Here is a 17,026-nt window from a genome sequence, read left to right as displayed (position 1 = left end):
ACTAGATCTATTTCATTTTTTTAACTGACGGTGAAACCTAAGCAAAAACCCTGAATATGCAAAACAATGTACTGGTAAATTTTTAACAGATTTTATTTCACTTTTTGTGAAACCGAGGGAAAAACCTCAGCAAAAACCATGCATGTGAAAACAATATAAATATTTACCAGATTAACACCAATGGGGTACTAACATTGAAGAGTGAGTTATACTTTTCTACATGTAAAGTAATGTTTTACGATTAAACTATTACAAATACACAATACATTCCTACAGGTATGTTGATCACGTCTTTCATATGACCTGAATTGAACTCACTTGACCGATATATAACAACTAAACACTTACAAGGTTACTTGTATGTTGGAGAACCTAATTCCAGGTCACACAGACACAAACGTCCATTGTTCTACAAAAACTCGCCTGACAATAATATCATAAAAAATATCGTAAATTGGGATTTGGGTTTCCTGACAATGTACCTGACCAAAGCTATGTGTGCGCCACAGTCATAAGTTTCTTTAGTTTCTGATGTTTTATTTTTAGTTTTAGACAAAATACTCCTTCTGCATAATTTGTGTTCAAATTTAGCCTCTTAAAGGCCCATGTTTCAGTCCTAAGTGTTTGCATTACTGCTATCTCAATACTGCAAATTCATAATGCGTCTTTCCTCCCAAGAGCTCAAGGCACTCCCAATTATTACCCCTGGCAAGAATCAATGGCAGCGCAACGACCCTTTTATACTTCTTCAACTCCCTGGGGAAGCATACAATCTTATCAGTGAAGCAATAGCATTTAGATACGATTATCTAAGTCCTGGTAGCATACTAATATGATCTCCTGGAGATCAAACTCTATCAGTATCCCATAAAATTGGAAAATTTGTTGACAAAACAATTGCACTGTCAAGCCTATATACAAAGTGCAATCAACAACTAATAGTGACGAAATTATATCATGAGAATGATTGAACCATTTCCAGTGAAAGGTTTGATGTAATTTTCAATGGATACAAATTATCAACGAGAAGTTATACGTAAATAACTGAACAATTTGTGAAGTTTGCTGTATTTTAGGTACATTCTAAATTACATACTAAATTCTGTAGGTATCATTGTTTAAAGTTATTACTCATTGCATTCCATAAAATGCTAGGAGCAAAAATTTCAACTTTGAACTGAAAGTTAATACTCTTGTTTATTTATTCATACATTGTAAATGAAAATACATATTGCAATTTATTTTCACCATCCTCTCTCTCTCTAAACACAACATTGTGTATATTAAAACCTTCATGATATAAAAATTTATCTCTGACATTTAAAAAAAATATTGAAAGATAACGATAAAGTTAAAGGTGGAAGATTGTCTCCTGAATTTAGACTGTCTTTCATTCTAGCGATGACTGCCCTGAGATCTAAGCCTCGCTGTTTTTCAATTACACATAATCAATTTCACAATGCTATGTGCGTGGAATGTTGATAACGTTCGTTCTTATTACTTGTGTCTCAATTTATCCGTGTCCTGACTCTTTCTGTGGAGGTAATCTTACAAGGTACCTCAACAACAGATGTTGGTCCTCAGGGACGACAAGCCATTACTTAGCTGCTTTCACGTTTTATACCTGACCTAAAATATTCTTTACAGCAGAGTGCATCTTGGAGACAAATTTCCATAAAAATAAGACAGCTCAAAATGTCTTTAAGAATCTTGAATTCACTACGTCAACAGCTGTACCAAGGAATTTGAGGTGAAAACTGTTCAGTTTGAAGAAAATTGGCAATCTCATTAATATTCCCAATGCATGAGTACAATTTAACATCCATTTTGACTTCAAATTTGAAGGGACTAGAAAACCATTTTGAGTTCATGTAAAAAAGTGTATGGAATCCCTACATTTCAATCTTGTCTTGCTTTTAAAAGACTCATTTGATATTATCTTGAGTAAATATTCATTTTTACCTTCCGTTAAGGAATTAGGTGTAAAAAAAAAATTGTGTGTAGTTAGATTTTTCATTTTATTTGTAAAATTTTTTTTTTCATAAGTGAGTGTCTAGTTCAGGTAGTTATGTTTTCCGTCGTTTTCCATATATGGTCTCTGTGTTATTATTGGTTTCTTCCCATCAGATGTACAGCCATTAGATTGAAAGAACAGTTTTATACTGTCTTTTTAAGTTTCTGTATCCAAAATTTCTTGCAGACTTGATGATTTTCGTGATTTTTAATTTTTTTCCTCATGTACATTAAAAAAAGTTTAGGGTTGCATGAAAAACTAGGTGGGGTCGGGTAACCGGAACCAAACCTTTTTTTATATTAGGCCTTAGTTATGTTTGAAATATGTACCAAATGTTACTGAATTTGAAGAGGGCAATTTTTAAGATAAGTCTAATTACCGAAAATCATAAATTATGCAAATGACTCATTAATTAAAACTAAAGTGGCATCAATGAGCTTTTCAGAACATACTAGTATGCGATTAGTTATGTTTGAAGTAAGTAGTAAATATTGTTGAATTTGAAGAGGGCATTTTTAAGAAAAAGCCTAATTCAATACTGAAAATCATCAATTATGCAAACAACCCATTAATTAAAGAAAAAACTAAAGTTACATCAAGAAACTTTTCAGAACAAATGCGATTAGTTATTTTTGAAGTATGTACCAAATGATACTTGCACACCAACAATAATTGTGTAGGAACTAAAATCTAAAGACTTCACCCTTACAGAAGGCATTCAGTTAAATCTGGTATTAACTTTCTTGGTGTATTCCACATTTAAAAAAGGCAGAAAGTCATTAAAACCCTATAACTTTACAAAATATTATATTAGACTCATCTTGAGTGAGTGCAAATTAACTGAAGTTACAAAAATATCAGACAACTTTGACGGCTAACAGTTATGCACACACAAAAAAAAAAAATTGTGTGTTTCCGATAACATGGCCTCAGTTTTTTAATTTTTTAATTTTTGAAAAATATTGCCTTGATCCAAAACCAAATGAAATGTTGGCAAGAATTCCCCTTCTGTAATATTTTGATGAATAATGTACAGACATTAATCGGGAATTGAAAGAAAACAGACATGCATGAAGGTCAAGAAGATAAAGAATTTCTTATCTTTTGTTTTAAATGTTTTAAAAATGTTCAGGGTTGGCGGCTTAAACTAGGGCTGGTCGGGTTATCGGAAACACTGTCAATTTTTAATTTTATTTTTGCCTTTAGGATAATGACCCTAGAAAGCTAAAAATCATAAATGTCAATATTCAAAATATGGAATAGTATTGGTGTGTAGGTGGAAAGCTGAAAATTTTGAGTGGAAAGCTGAAAATTTTAAGTGCTATATTATGTGAATATTCTCAATTATTTTGTTCTTTGTCAATTTTACAAAAGATAATGGTTAACTAAAGGGATAACTTTATATGAAGAATTTGGATCATTGGTAAAAAATTTGTTTTTATCGATATAAATGTGGATATGAGATGTACAAGAAGGATATTACGAATGTACAATGGAATGTCACAGAAAACAGGTTGGGTAGGTAGGAAGTTTATTTTTTATTTTATTTTTGGTCTGGTTCAGGTTGTTATGTAGAGGCCAACAGAGATTTCTCATCGCTGTGTTTGCACTTTCCGTATGACGACATTGTGTGCTACACTGTATTCTGCCATTTTGTTTTGATCACAAGATGATGATGTCATCAAATCTCACTATTTCTCTCACAACTTGGCAAAATTTTCAATTTTTAAAATATTTTTTTCAATTACCTAAAAAAAAAAAGTTTAGGGTTGGCAGTGAAAAATAAGGTTGGGTCGGGTTACTGCAACCAAACAATTATTTTTTTTAGGCCTATAAGTAAACATTGGATAGACAGTCATTTCTACAGCCTATTAAGTTCTCTCTTTTTAACATGTGCATGTGTCGTTATTTCCACACTCTGAGCAAACTATATCTCTGAATACCTTTGTAGCAAATCACAATCTCTATCAGCTCTCAGCTTCATATTGTGTCCATTGTTCGTCAGGCCTGCCTATATCTCTATGTAAACATCCCTAACCCTAAGTTAAAGTCTCGACATTTTAATCCCAACATATAACTTGGGTCTATCGGAAGCGTAATGAAGATTTCTATTTTTGTTTATATACAACAATGGCAGATGAACTGTCGAGAGATAACACGGACACAAACTAAAACTTTTACTACTGTGACATGTAGTTATAAGCAATCAATCCAATGGACAGTGAATTACTGACTCTCTGATAGCTAAGTCTCAGTTACTCAGACTCTCACCGTTGGGGGCTCTTCTACAAGATATCCCAGACGAGAGTCTGGGGTAACCACATTCCAACAACCCTGCGGCAGATATATCGTCCAGAGCATTGCATGCTGGGGAATACCTCTTGTCGAACATTGCAGGTTGAACGATTTGGGTACCTTCGCAACAGGTTATCACTTCTCAGGCGACTGATATATCTTTATTACAACAAGCAGGCCTCATGAGCCCATTTATCATGACTTGGAAGAAATGTACTCTCAGTGACTTTCGGAGCAAGGTAGTTTGAATGTGGTTTCCCTAGATTCTCGTCGGGGTGGTCTCATAGAAGAGCCCCAGCGGTAAGAGTGTGGGTAACAGAGATAGCAAGTTTTTCTCAAGTATTCAACCAAATAATACTAACACTCGATGGGAAGCCACATGCAATGTTTTATTTCTGATGATCTTCAAATGTATATTTTCGGCAACTTCCAGAGTTTCCATTATCTTGATTACAGTATGATCACATACATAATCAAGGCACCCCTATTATCCACTTGTGCAATTGTGCAACAGCAATATTATATCTTGCGTATACCTCAGTTTGATGATAGTTCATTTGCCATAGTAATAACTTGTTGACAGCTACGAAAGCTAACATTAATCTCTGTAAGGTATCATTCACTGACAAAATTCACACTTAATGGTGATATACCTAACTACAACCCCCGATGACCTCATGACCTCTTCAGTAAACTGAATTCACAGAAACATCAGGGGAGGGTATATCTAATATCTCTAATTTGATCATATACAGTGTGAGTATAATATTAATTTCCCATGATGGAATGCTGAGTTCATCAATATGAAAACTAATCAATCATTAAATCCTGTCTCATTATTAAGTTACAACTTGGGAAATAGGGTAACACATTATTCATACAAAATGGGGGCCCTGTGGCACGGACATGAAAACATAGAACTAGGTCATAACTATAGATGTTTGTTTATTAAGCTATCATAACATATTACAGCATAAACAGGGATTCTTTGGCATTTCACTATTGGGACATGATTATTTTCACACAAACATAGACACATTTCAACTCTATACTAACAATAACAGAGGTACAATGATACACAGCAGGATCCTGTATCTAATCACATTGAAAAGTGAAAAGTATTCTATTCTCTTTAGTGATGTAGAAACATGCTTCTGCTGAAATGGTTACGCAAGGATTTGATGATTTTAATGGCTTCAAGTTTACTTTCCTACTGATTGTCAACTTTGTTAGTCATCTATATACCTCTATATTCCAACTCAGTGCAGCATTTCTCTAATCGTTTATTTTGCATTTCAAGTTGCCTGAGTGTGTGTTCAAAATGTCATGTCCCTAGACCCTCTCACAGCCTCAGGCACGTCGCCAGCAAAAAGGGACTGTTTTGCATGTACCGATATTACGTGTACTGTGCGCCCTCAACTACATAGGACTAATCATTCCTTGACGTGTTATTTCGAACACTGTAGGTCGCAATAACACATCTGACTCAATGAATGGTTAGTCCCATGTAGTCAATGAGGACGCACAGTACAAGGATATTAGATGGAGTAAAAGTTAAGTATGCAGTAGATATCGGTACATACAAAACAGCCACTTTCTGCTAGCGACGTGCCAAAGGCTGTGAGAGAGTCTAATATGTCACATGAGTGAAATGTCAAAGCATCCCTGTTTAAGCTGTAAATCTAGGATGAGGTAAGATGTTCATCTGGGACAAACCTGATATCATCACACATCACTATATACAAAAAACACAAGGTTGGAGATGAGAAAATATAAAATAAGCACAAGTTTTACCACTGTATGGTGCACATACTGGGAACAACCACCACAAAGTACAACCACTGGTACTACCACTTGTATACTGGGAAAGACCACCACTTCACATCTCAGGATAATGCTACGTCACACTTTGGTGCAAACAGAGATGACTTCTAGTAAATTTTAACTAAAACATACTTTTAGCATCCCTACCCCTTGACCAAGTGTTATAGTTTCGTGCCCCGCCAGGTTTACGACTCCTTGTTTTGGGTTCAATTCGTCGGCCAGGCTGGTATTTCTGTGCATCTGACTTCTTTTCCGGGATAACATATTTTGGAATACTCTTGAAAAACCACGCACCAGATCTTTTCCACATCTGTTGATGGAAATATTGGCAAAAAATATCGAGAAAGACATTATTTTTACAATGATATGGCGTTCTTAATGTACACAATCTGCTCCTCGTGTATGTGATAGAGGAACTGTTATTTACATTATATAAAATTATATAGTCACACCTTTGAACATTCTCGCAAACCAGAGCTGTTATTTCGTCAGCTACACTTCAAAATAAAGCCAGTGGGATGGCGTGTTAAGAACGGCGCTGTAAAACAAGCCGTGATTTGCGATGATGACCTTTGAATAACACACATACCTATGCATGCATGCACAATCATACCTCAACACACATATGCACACACACATACATGCAAACAAAAAAAGAAACAAACTCTTTCACACGTGTCTGCGCACACATTGTACACACACAAACACATGATCTACAAATTGATACGCAGACATCTCTTGTATTACCTATATATAATATACTTCACTACTTGCAAATGTGACCAAATAGCGGCGATATTTGGATTTAAAAATCAATATTTGCTATATACATGTAAATTACTCAAAAATTATAACACACAGAACCCCCTTTTAAGCGTCTATCCCTATATAATCAGGTACCAGCTTCATTTTAAGGCCTTGACCTTTGACCTTCACAATATCACTGATTCTGCCATTAACATTAATAGTAATTGGGCTTCCACTCATGGGATAAAATCACCTGTATGCACACAAGCACACACACACACCTACCCACACCCATACCTGCACACACACACACACACACACACACACACACACACACACACACACACACACACACACTGCCTTTAATATATTCATACATTTTCCACATACAACAATGTCAGTAAACATTTCAAAATTTCAAAATATAAATCCATTGCGTTCTGAGAACTGATGCTTTTTTTTCACACGACTGACAGAATATGTAATGAATTTAACACATTTTAACAGGTGCCTAGAAATTGTCTGAGTGTGTTATCTTGTGAATTAATTAGGAGTCTGGAAGTATTTAGTCAATCTGACAGATTATTGCCACTTTGCAAAATAAATGCACTGAGGTTAAACTGCTGTATTTGTAGAAAAGCCTTGGGTCATATAGCTTCTTTAGCTGCCTATTGCTAGATTTGACACGATAGGAAATCAAAGACCCGCACACGGTAATGAGATATCTGTCCTGGTGTGCTGATAGATGATCACACCGCAGGCAGCAAGATGCCTTCATGCTCTTGTGCATACATAAACACTACATGTATGTCTCACTTTTGTTATATTTTGAAAACGTTTATCAGTTTTAGCAGGAATTACTCAGCAAAACAGATAACAGAATCGATACTTGTTTTGTATTCTGTAGCCATAACTCCATCTTTCTTACAAGGATCACATTTTGTGGTGATACAGTGAATTTCAAAATTCTGTTCAGCAGCTCTGTTTGATACAACGTTGCTGAAACCAATAAGAAACTACACATACTATATGATAGCAGGATAGAATAAATACAGTTTCTTGCAATGTCTTGTCTAAATGAAATGAACTGACGTACCACCATGCAGACATCAAACGCATATGTCAAAACATTGGCACCCGCGTGTCTACGTCTTTTTCAACAGTATGTTGGTTTAATTGCATATTTTAATATTTTGACAAAATGTAGCAATGAATTTCTATCTTGCTAATAAAGTGTAGCATGTGCAAGTTTCTTTTTGATTTCTGTGTAGTAGTATCAAACAAGAGAAGCTGAATGCTATTCTGGAATCCACTGTATTTTGTTTCCTTGTTTGTATTCTACAATTTGTTCAAACTTCACTCACACATAAATGCAACGTTTCTGTGCTCACGACACAACTTTTAATATTTCCGAGTTTAGTACATTACATTACTCTTCCATGTGGTCACAAAAGGCAGGTTACAAGATCAGAACTTGCACGTTTTTCCTTTCCATTATAAAATGTGGAAACTTTCTCTTTTTATCAAAAATGTTCATGTTAAAAAAAAATTCAGTTTATCAGTGTGAGTACGTTTGTCTTTTCTATGATCATTTTTCATGATGTAGTGTGAGAATCAATTCTTATGGTTCAAAAGTGACATTGTTTGTGAAATAGTAGTCTGCAAGTGGAAAGACCTTGACTGACATAGTCAGTAACTGACTGACTGACTGACTGAATGTGTGAGGATCAATTTTTATAGTTCAGAAGTGACATTTGCTTCTGGCCTTGTAAAGTTGTAGTCTGCACATGGAAAGAATTTGACTGACATTGTTAAACTTACCTCTCTATGTTCACTACATATCTTGCAAAGTAAGACAGGATCTCTATGACTGTTCAACGTGTCTACACCACATTTAGTGCACACAGCCTGTCAAGCCAAATAAAACAGATGGAATTGTAGTCATTGCGTGTTTGTAGCACACTAATATAAACATTTCTACAGTAACATTTTGATTGGACAGTACAAAATAGTTACTTTGGAGTGGTAAATTGGAAACGAATGCGACGTTTCAAAACATCTTCTACGGACCCTTACAATGTGTATAACGCAAAGATTTAATTATTCAACGTTAATGTTTCTCTCTGAACTGGCGGAATAATATGTCCGTAAATTGATGGTAGTTGGTATCCTTGGTCCCTGTTCATGAGAGAAACATTAACGCTGAATAATTAAATCATTGCGTGATCAAGGTCCGTATTAGACAGATCGAAAAGTCCCATTTGTTTCCAATTTACTGTTCCAAAGTAACTATATTGTACTGTTCTATTGATTCTTGGAACCATGAACAATATATACTCAGCATTTTGATTATTTTAGGAACTATTGTATTTGAAGTAATTCAAAGTCAACATAAATTCTCAAGTGACACATCACACTGTCAATCTCAAATTATATGGCTGCCTTTATCAATGTTATACTGTTATACATGGTGCAATACATCCAATCAAATTGATTTTTGGGTCCGCACCCACAAATCAATGCTTCCATTGCGATCACAATTTCAACCTGTTGCTTTCATACAATCAACCCCCTAATTAACATCTACACTACTAGTGTTACAGCCAGCCTTTTGAATGAGTGGGACATAGTGTTCCGAGACTTTCATTTTTCAGGATCATCATAAATTTTCTGGGGACATTATATAAAAAACGCCAATGGCATTGTAGCCCAACTGTACATTTAAAAAAAATATTTACCCACATGCTGATCCATACTTGATATTTGCTGAATGATTATGCAGTTACCTATCAAACCCTGTTGTTATCTATGCAATATACGATCATTTGGCTGTTGCTATAGGCGTGGTCATGATGCTAAACATATTTGCATACAATTTTAGTGTGGGTCATCTATGACCCGTCACTTCCAAAATTGTGGGTCAGGTCCAAAAGATGTGTGTCAAATGACCCCAAAAAAACCTCTGGCTGCAACACTGCGTGACTAGCTGTCTAATTATTGGTATTTTAACAAATTTAATGCTTTCAAGTGTCATAATGAAATACTTTTTGTCAATAAGATGACATTTTTGTTTCTTACTTATTTAACACTGATCTGCATAATCTCAAGTTGTATGTTTTGTACTATTATGTTCATTGTATTGTATCCCGCTGCATATGGGCTACAGGCCTTGGAATGCAATAAACAGTATAACTATTGCCATTCACATTTTTTTGGAATATCAAAATAAAAAGTGATATGCGACAATTATAATAACACACCGTGATTTGGAAACAACAAAAAACAAGACGACAAAATCACTTCAATAAATTTAATCTGTGAAGTCCTGTCTGAACGCTTCATACTACAGCGATATATGCTATCCGGGCACTTGGTTCTTAAACGATATGAGATGCACGTTCAGAGGCTACAAGCAGTTGGACATGTTGCCGTGGCAATGGAAAAGCATTTCAAATATCTTGGTAACGATGGAATCTAACAGTGTTTGCAAACACAGTACAACACTTGATTTTTATGTCTGTCCCTGTAAGTCATAAGGTTAGCTCTCTTGTGGAATGACTTATGTGGATGTAAGGGTATGAAAATGTCCTTTTGTGTTACCGCCTCAACAACAGGAATAAACTACATTGGTTACTTAAACTAAAGACAGTATATACCATTCTTCTGAGAGATAAATTTGGAGTCAACATTCCATTGGACATTGTTTGACAATTGTACTTTTTACCTTTGTATCATCTACAGAAGCTGAAAGTATTCAACTAAACCAAGAAATCCTACTGTTTGCAAAGTGTATCACAGCTGAAGCTAAAAAGTGCTACATTGTACCAAGAAATGCTAATATTTGCAGTGTATTCAAGCTGAAGCTAAAAAGTGCTACATTGTACCAAGAAATGCTAATATTTGCAGTGTATTCAAGCTGAAGCTAAAACGTGTTACATTGTACCAAGAAATGCTAATATTTGCAAAGTGTATCACAGCTGAAGCTGAAAAGTGCTACATTGTACCAAGAAATGCTAATATTTGCAAAGTGTATTCAAGCTGAAGCTAAAAAGTGCTAAACTGTACGAAGCATTGCTAATGTTTGCAAAGTGTATCACAGCTGAAGCTAAAAAGTGCTACATTGTACCAAGAAATGCTAATATTTGCAAAGTGTATTCAAGCTGAAGCTAAAAAGTGCTACATTGTACCAAGAAATGCTAATATTTGCAGTGTATTCCAGCTGAAGCTAAAAAGTGCTCAATTGTACCAAGAAATGCTAATATTTGCAAAGTGTATTCAAGCTGAAGCTAAAAAGTGCTACATTGTACCAAGAAATGCTAATATTTGCAGTGTATTCCAGCTGAAGCTAAAAAGTGCTCAATTGTACCAAGAAATGCTAATATTTGCAGTGTATTCCAGCTGAAGCTAAAAAGTGCTACATTGTACCAAGAAATGCTAATATTTTCAAAGTGTATTCAAGCTGAAGCTAAAAAGTGCTACATTGTACCAAGAAATGCTAATATTTGCAGTGTATTCAAGCTGAAGCTAAAAAGTGCTACATTGTACCAAGAAATGCTAATATTTGCAAAGTGTATTCAAGCTGAAGCTAAAAAGTGCTAAAAAACTGTACTAAGAAACACTAATATTTGCAAAGTGTATCACAGCTGAAGCTAAAGTGTATCACAGCTGAAGCTAAAAAGTGCTGAATCACATTATGTGATGTTTGCAATTTCAAATAATGTCTAAGCTAAAAGTGTTCAAGTGTACCACATATGAGACCATCATACATTGTACATGTAATAAACTATATCAAGAAATGTTAATATTTGTAAACTGTTACCACGTTAAACTTAAAGCCAAAAGGGTGAACTTACACCAAGCAACGTTCAATCAAGAATAAGTCACTATTATATATATTGTACAAAAACACCAGGAGCAAGCTTCCATATGACAAAGATTAGTGAGTGGTCCCCGAAACACATATGGAGGACAAATTGGGGTTTTTTTTTGGATGTTTTATTCACAAAACAACTTCTCAATGTTTTCCCACTTGACAAAAAAGAATGTGAAACAGCATATACCAAGATCTTGTTTGTAATTCAATAAATTGCCGAAAATTAAAAAAAAAAACATTTCAAAGTGTTTGCTATTGAATGTACAATGACGAACTTTCCAGACACTTTCTAGCTTTTTGCAATTTACTGACTTAAGAACACTAACTTGGTATATGTCATTTCAATTCGTTTTTTCAAGTAGGAAAGTTGTCTTTTATATGAATAAAAAAATCCAAAATGAATACCGATTTGCCATGACCACTTTACATGTAACATGTATGCTACTGGTGATTGAGTTCCTGGACTTGTAAAAATAATGATGTCTTCTATTACCTTGCTGCAATCCTGGCATTCCAGTGGGGATGCACCAAGTAGTCCAAACTCATCACCACACAACACACACTGTGTGTAGCCATTACCCAAAGCATTTTTCTTCATATTATCCAGCTTTTCAACTAGACGTCTGAAAAGAGATAACAGGAAACAAAAACGATTTTTTATTCCTCTGAAACTTGTATTCTAGTTTTACTACAGCCTTACAATGTTAACATTACGTACAAATGTATGGGTTTAGAACGTAGACCAGAGACGTGTACACATGGGTTAACATTAGTTGTCATTTCACAGCTATAGAACATATGTTTATGGTATGAACAGAAATATTCATCACCTTTCTCCCCTGACACAAGAAAGAAATGCTTGAAATGTCACCAGAATCATAACAGTTCAAATTGTCCTCCTCATCTAGGAAACTAAAGACAATTACTTAATAGAATGAAATTTTGTGTCAGACACAAAAGATAGGTCGACTCTAAACCACCCATTGTACCTGATCTAAATTTAACCTGACTCAGAGTCAACATTAACTATTCATATTGGGTTTGTTAGGTTAAGTAAGACTAGAGTTGACTCAATGTCAACTCAACTGGCTAAGTGAGAACTCCGTTTATGGCAAAAGGCTTACAACCATTTGCATCACACTATGACATCTCTGTGCTTCTAGCATCAAACGATGATGTCTCTGTACTTTTAGCATGTTGTGCCAAGTGCCATCAATCCAATTCATTTGTTTACTTTTTCTGTTTGTAACGGCTTCTATTTCTCCATGCTATGATGTCGGAGTCTACTCTCTACCTTGATAACTTTCTCTCTAAGAAAACTCACCAAATGTTTTGTCTGAAACTGGTTCTATTAGTAGACTTAGATGATAACAAAATAATTGTGTGTTTCTTAACATGGCCTCAGTGAATAGGGTAGGTATATCAGGATTTGATTTGATTTGATCTTTTTAATTGTTTGTATTTTTGAAACACATTGCTTTGACCTTAAACCAAACAAAATGTTGGTCAAAATACCCCTTCTGTGATAGTTTGATAAAACTATGTACAGGTTTAAACTAGGGTCGGTCGGGTTATCAGAAACGCACAATTTTTTTTTAGTGCCTTAGTTTAATGTGTCTGGTACATCGCATATTATGTACAATAATGATAACAAGGAAAGTACATTCACCAAAAAGAAGTACACTACACACTCTCTCTCTCTTAAAGTCTGGGGTATAAAGAAGTACAACAACCGGGGTTATGAAGTTTCACAACATGTCACAACTACATACAATGTAATGTCATTGCTAAAAATTTAGCAAGAATTTGTCTTTGAGAAATATTTTAAATATTACAGTATATTGTTCTCTATTGATATCGGGTATGTTCATATTTATTGCAATCTATTTGTTTACAACTTTTATACAATTTTTTTTTGTCATACAGCAAATGTTACACATCCTTTGCATGTAAATAATGTGACACACATGTCTGGGCCAACAATCAACAAATCGTTAAATTTGCCTAAAATTTAAGCGCTTCTATTGTTTTCATTGTGTTTTAAACATATCTTTAGCTAGCCATTAATGTTTAAATGCTCCTTGCAAAGTTGTAGCCTACTCCTAAGATTATTATGTGGTCCATTTCAAGACAACTTGACAAGAATCTAATGTACTCTGGCGTCTTAAAGTTAAAGTAGTCCAGAGAGGAGAAATGAACTTTTGATTTATAACTGCGGTTTCTTTCTGGAAATTCCTACTTTATTTACCACTTTAGTAAAACAAGACAGCAATCAAAAGTTTATTTGGTATCATAATCCTTCTTCTTTTTCAAACCTGGTGTTAAAAATTGAAGAGTGTGGTACACATACTTTGCTAGCTCATTCCAGCCTGTGGGTTCTTCCATCAGGAAAATGGTCCTACAAAGTGTACACAAATCTATAAAAGTTTGGTCACATTCCAAACTTTAAAGCAAACACACTATTCAATGTTCCTATATGCAGTTTTCTGTTTCAGCTTCAAAGTATTAGTAAAGGAAATACACCAAGGTTTGATCATGCCAAGTTGTATACTATAAACTTAGATATTTTAACTACTACAAAATTTTGCGATTTTACAGTCTTCAGCTAGTTCTCAAAGACTAATTTTTACTTTAGTACATGTACATTGGGCATTTTAGTCACTACTTATTTTTAAGTTTTTTGTTTTCCAGCGAAATAAGCAAAAAATAAGTCTGTCTTGAAAATCTCCAGGTTTACAGTATTTTTACTAATATCATTTTTTATGGTGATGAGTTGATGATATTCATTATACAACTGCCTCCTCGTCTCTTCGTTTCTCATACATACCCACTTTCATGTTCAAATCAGGTGACTGGCTGGTTGTCAGGCTGGTTGTCAGGGGTTACAATGTGGTATTATGCTCTGTACGTAACATGCTATTCCTGTGATCAAAAATGAATGGCATATACCTGAAACTTTGCAGGGAGATAGGGATGGAACACTTTTCTAGATTACCATGCCTTTGCACAACATCCATGGTCTGCAAATGTTGAATAAATGATTGTGTTTCTATGGTTACTAGATAACAGGTATCTACAATTAAATTGGAGGCAAAAATGTACCATGAGTCAGGTACAGTTGTAGACATTACCAGAAGTGGCCTACAAATCAAGGGCGCTGTATGAAATGGGGCATAGGCACCGGTACACATTACTCACTTTTATCTAAACCGCTCTTGGTGGAGAAGTTATTACATTGTCAAGATAAGCAGGAGAATGATCATTAAATTATCTCAAAATTCAAACACTTCAGTAAACTGCGGTACACTTTGGAATGCAATAAACTCTCACAGAGGCATGTCACAGCTATCTGTAGTATCAATAAGTACGTTTCTAATTTCTCAATGAACATAATGGAAAATATGCTAGGTACATGTAGTTCTTATGGCATTCTTTTAAAGTGTTCAGTTTGGTTGATGATTTTTAAGGGTGCACGTACATACCCTGTCTAAGCACGTGTTTATTTATTTTATTATTTTCTTTATGTTGATTGTTGGGGGTTTTAGCCTTCTGTGAAGGATTTATAGTCAAAGAAATGCCGTCATTAAAAATGATTAATAGTTATGCAAACGTAATCAAGTCCTACGTAGTAACGTGTTATTGTCGTTGTTGTTGTTGTTGTCGTCGTTGTTTCCTCAGACGTAATTTAAAATTGTTTTGTCACAGAGGAAGTAATTTATAAATTTCAAGTTAGATATAAACAAAATCAACACATTTCCGGATGTTGTGTGTACTTGGATTTATTGTTGTATACACAACCAAGCTGTTTATTTATGTAACTTTAACTTCCGGTTCCACTTGAGCAATGTTTACTTCACTCATTCTCGCAAACTGTAAGTCAAAAAATCTGAAACTAGAAAACTTGGCAGTCAGAGCACACCAACGACAGTTAAAATTGTGAATCGGTCTTGCTTATATTATGATATATTACATAAAGAAATTACATTTGACAAGGTTTGGACATATAGTTTCTTTGAAAAAACCCCCTTGGGTATGAATCTAATTAGACGTTCTTCATCATTGTTCTCATTTGCTACAGATATATTTGACAAGGGACTTTGTATCATATCCACTGCTCAGATTAATCAAGAGAAATGTCTTGTAGAAAACAAATCGATAAAATGCTGAGAACATGTCCAATAATTGACAAATGTTCACGTCTGTGCTGATACTCAACAACCAGGGTATGAGTTTACAGGAAACATTCACAGGAGAAGTCGGGCACCCAACTACACATCCCTTGGAATGTGTTGGCAATTATCGCATTTTGTATCTTGTTCTTATTTTAATAGTTTGAATGAATCTGGATACCTTCACCAGCCGTCGAATGATATATCACTTATTTGGGCTTTGATAACAATCGTCCTTACGATATCAATTTATCAAAGTTTTACTATGGGTGATAACACATTCAAGCCCATCATCGGCATTTGTAGAGATCAGTACCATACAAAAATGGCTAAAACTACACAAAGTTAATAATCAAACACAGAAAAATGACATCAATTATAGAGCATGTGGGTGGGGCTTGCAAGCATTGGGTTAGACAACTATTGGGTACTTGGTGAAATTATGTCACAAAGTACCAAGCATAATATGATGTACATAACAGTTTTGTAGGTTTTAGATATAGTATTTGCTACCTTGAAAACAGACCCCTCCCCCAATTCAAGGAGTCTGTCAAAGTAAGAGAGGGGAAGGTCATCATTTTCGTGTCCAATATATGATTGGTTCACTATTGATTTGTGGTATAACACTTCCGAAGGCGCCACTGAGCTCTTGAAGTCAGTCTACAAGTGTCCTCGGATAAATTTTCGCGGAAACACAAAAAACGTTTTGCTCTTTAAATTCATAAGAATTATCACATTACTCTTAATATCTTTTAAAATAATATTTTCAAAACAGATATTTTTTGTGTATATATATAATCAGATATAAAAATATGAAGGAAAGTAAGTCAAGGTTACTAAAATGTAAACTCCGCAGACGTTCGTTCGTGTCCTTGGTTGTTGTCCATTAAAGTTGATGACCATTTTGTGTAGCCTAGGCTAGGCTGGGAACGCCTCATACCACCTGCACCTATTACTGACCACTCAGCCTAGTTGTAACATACACAAATCACAACAAAACAATCCCAGGTTAAATTGATTGACCAAAACGACTAGTGCCAATGGCATCACAGCACAACTGTATATATTTCATGTGTTATTTTTTTTAAAGTGTAAATGAGAACT

General features: G+C 34.8%; 1 protein-coding gene across 1 annotated transcript in view; it reads right to left on the bottom strand.

Annotated features, from left to right (window-relative positions):
• LOC144449705 (rabphilin-3A-like) overlaps positions 1–17,026 on the bottom strand; it is a 60,095-nt gene that overhangs the window by 15,829 nt on the left and 27,240 nt on the right. The window contains exons 3-5 of the mRNA XM_078140282.1: positions 12,247–12,376; positions 8,702–8,788; positions 6,266–6,443 (exon numbers count right to left, since the gene is read on the bottom strand). Coding sequence (XP_077996408.1) covers positions 6,266–6,443; positions 8,702–8,788; positions 12,247–12,376 — 395 coding nt within the window. The remainder of the gene's footprint in view (positions 1–6,265; positions 6,444–8,701; positions 8,789–12,246; positions 12,377–17,026) is intronic.

This window comes from Glandiceps talaboti, chromosome 18 (assembly GCF_964340395.1).
Source record: "Glandiceps talaboti chromosome 18, keGlaTala1.1, whole genome shotgun sequence".
Lineage (NCBI taxonomy): Eukaryota > Metazoa > Hemichordata > Enteropneusta > Spengelidae > Glandiceps > Glandiceps talaboti.
Note: the sequence above shows the minus strand (reverse complement) of the source record. Positions and strands in the feature narration are given on the sequence as shown.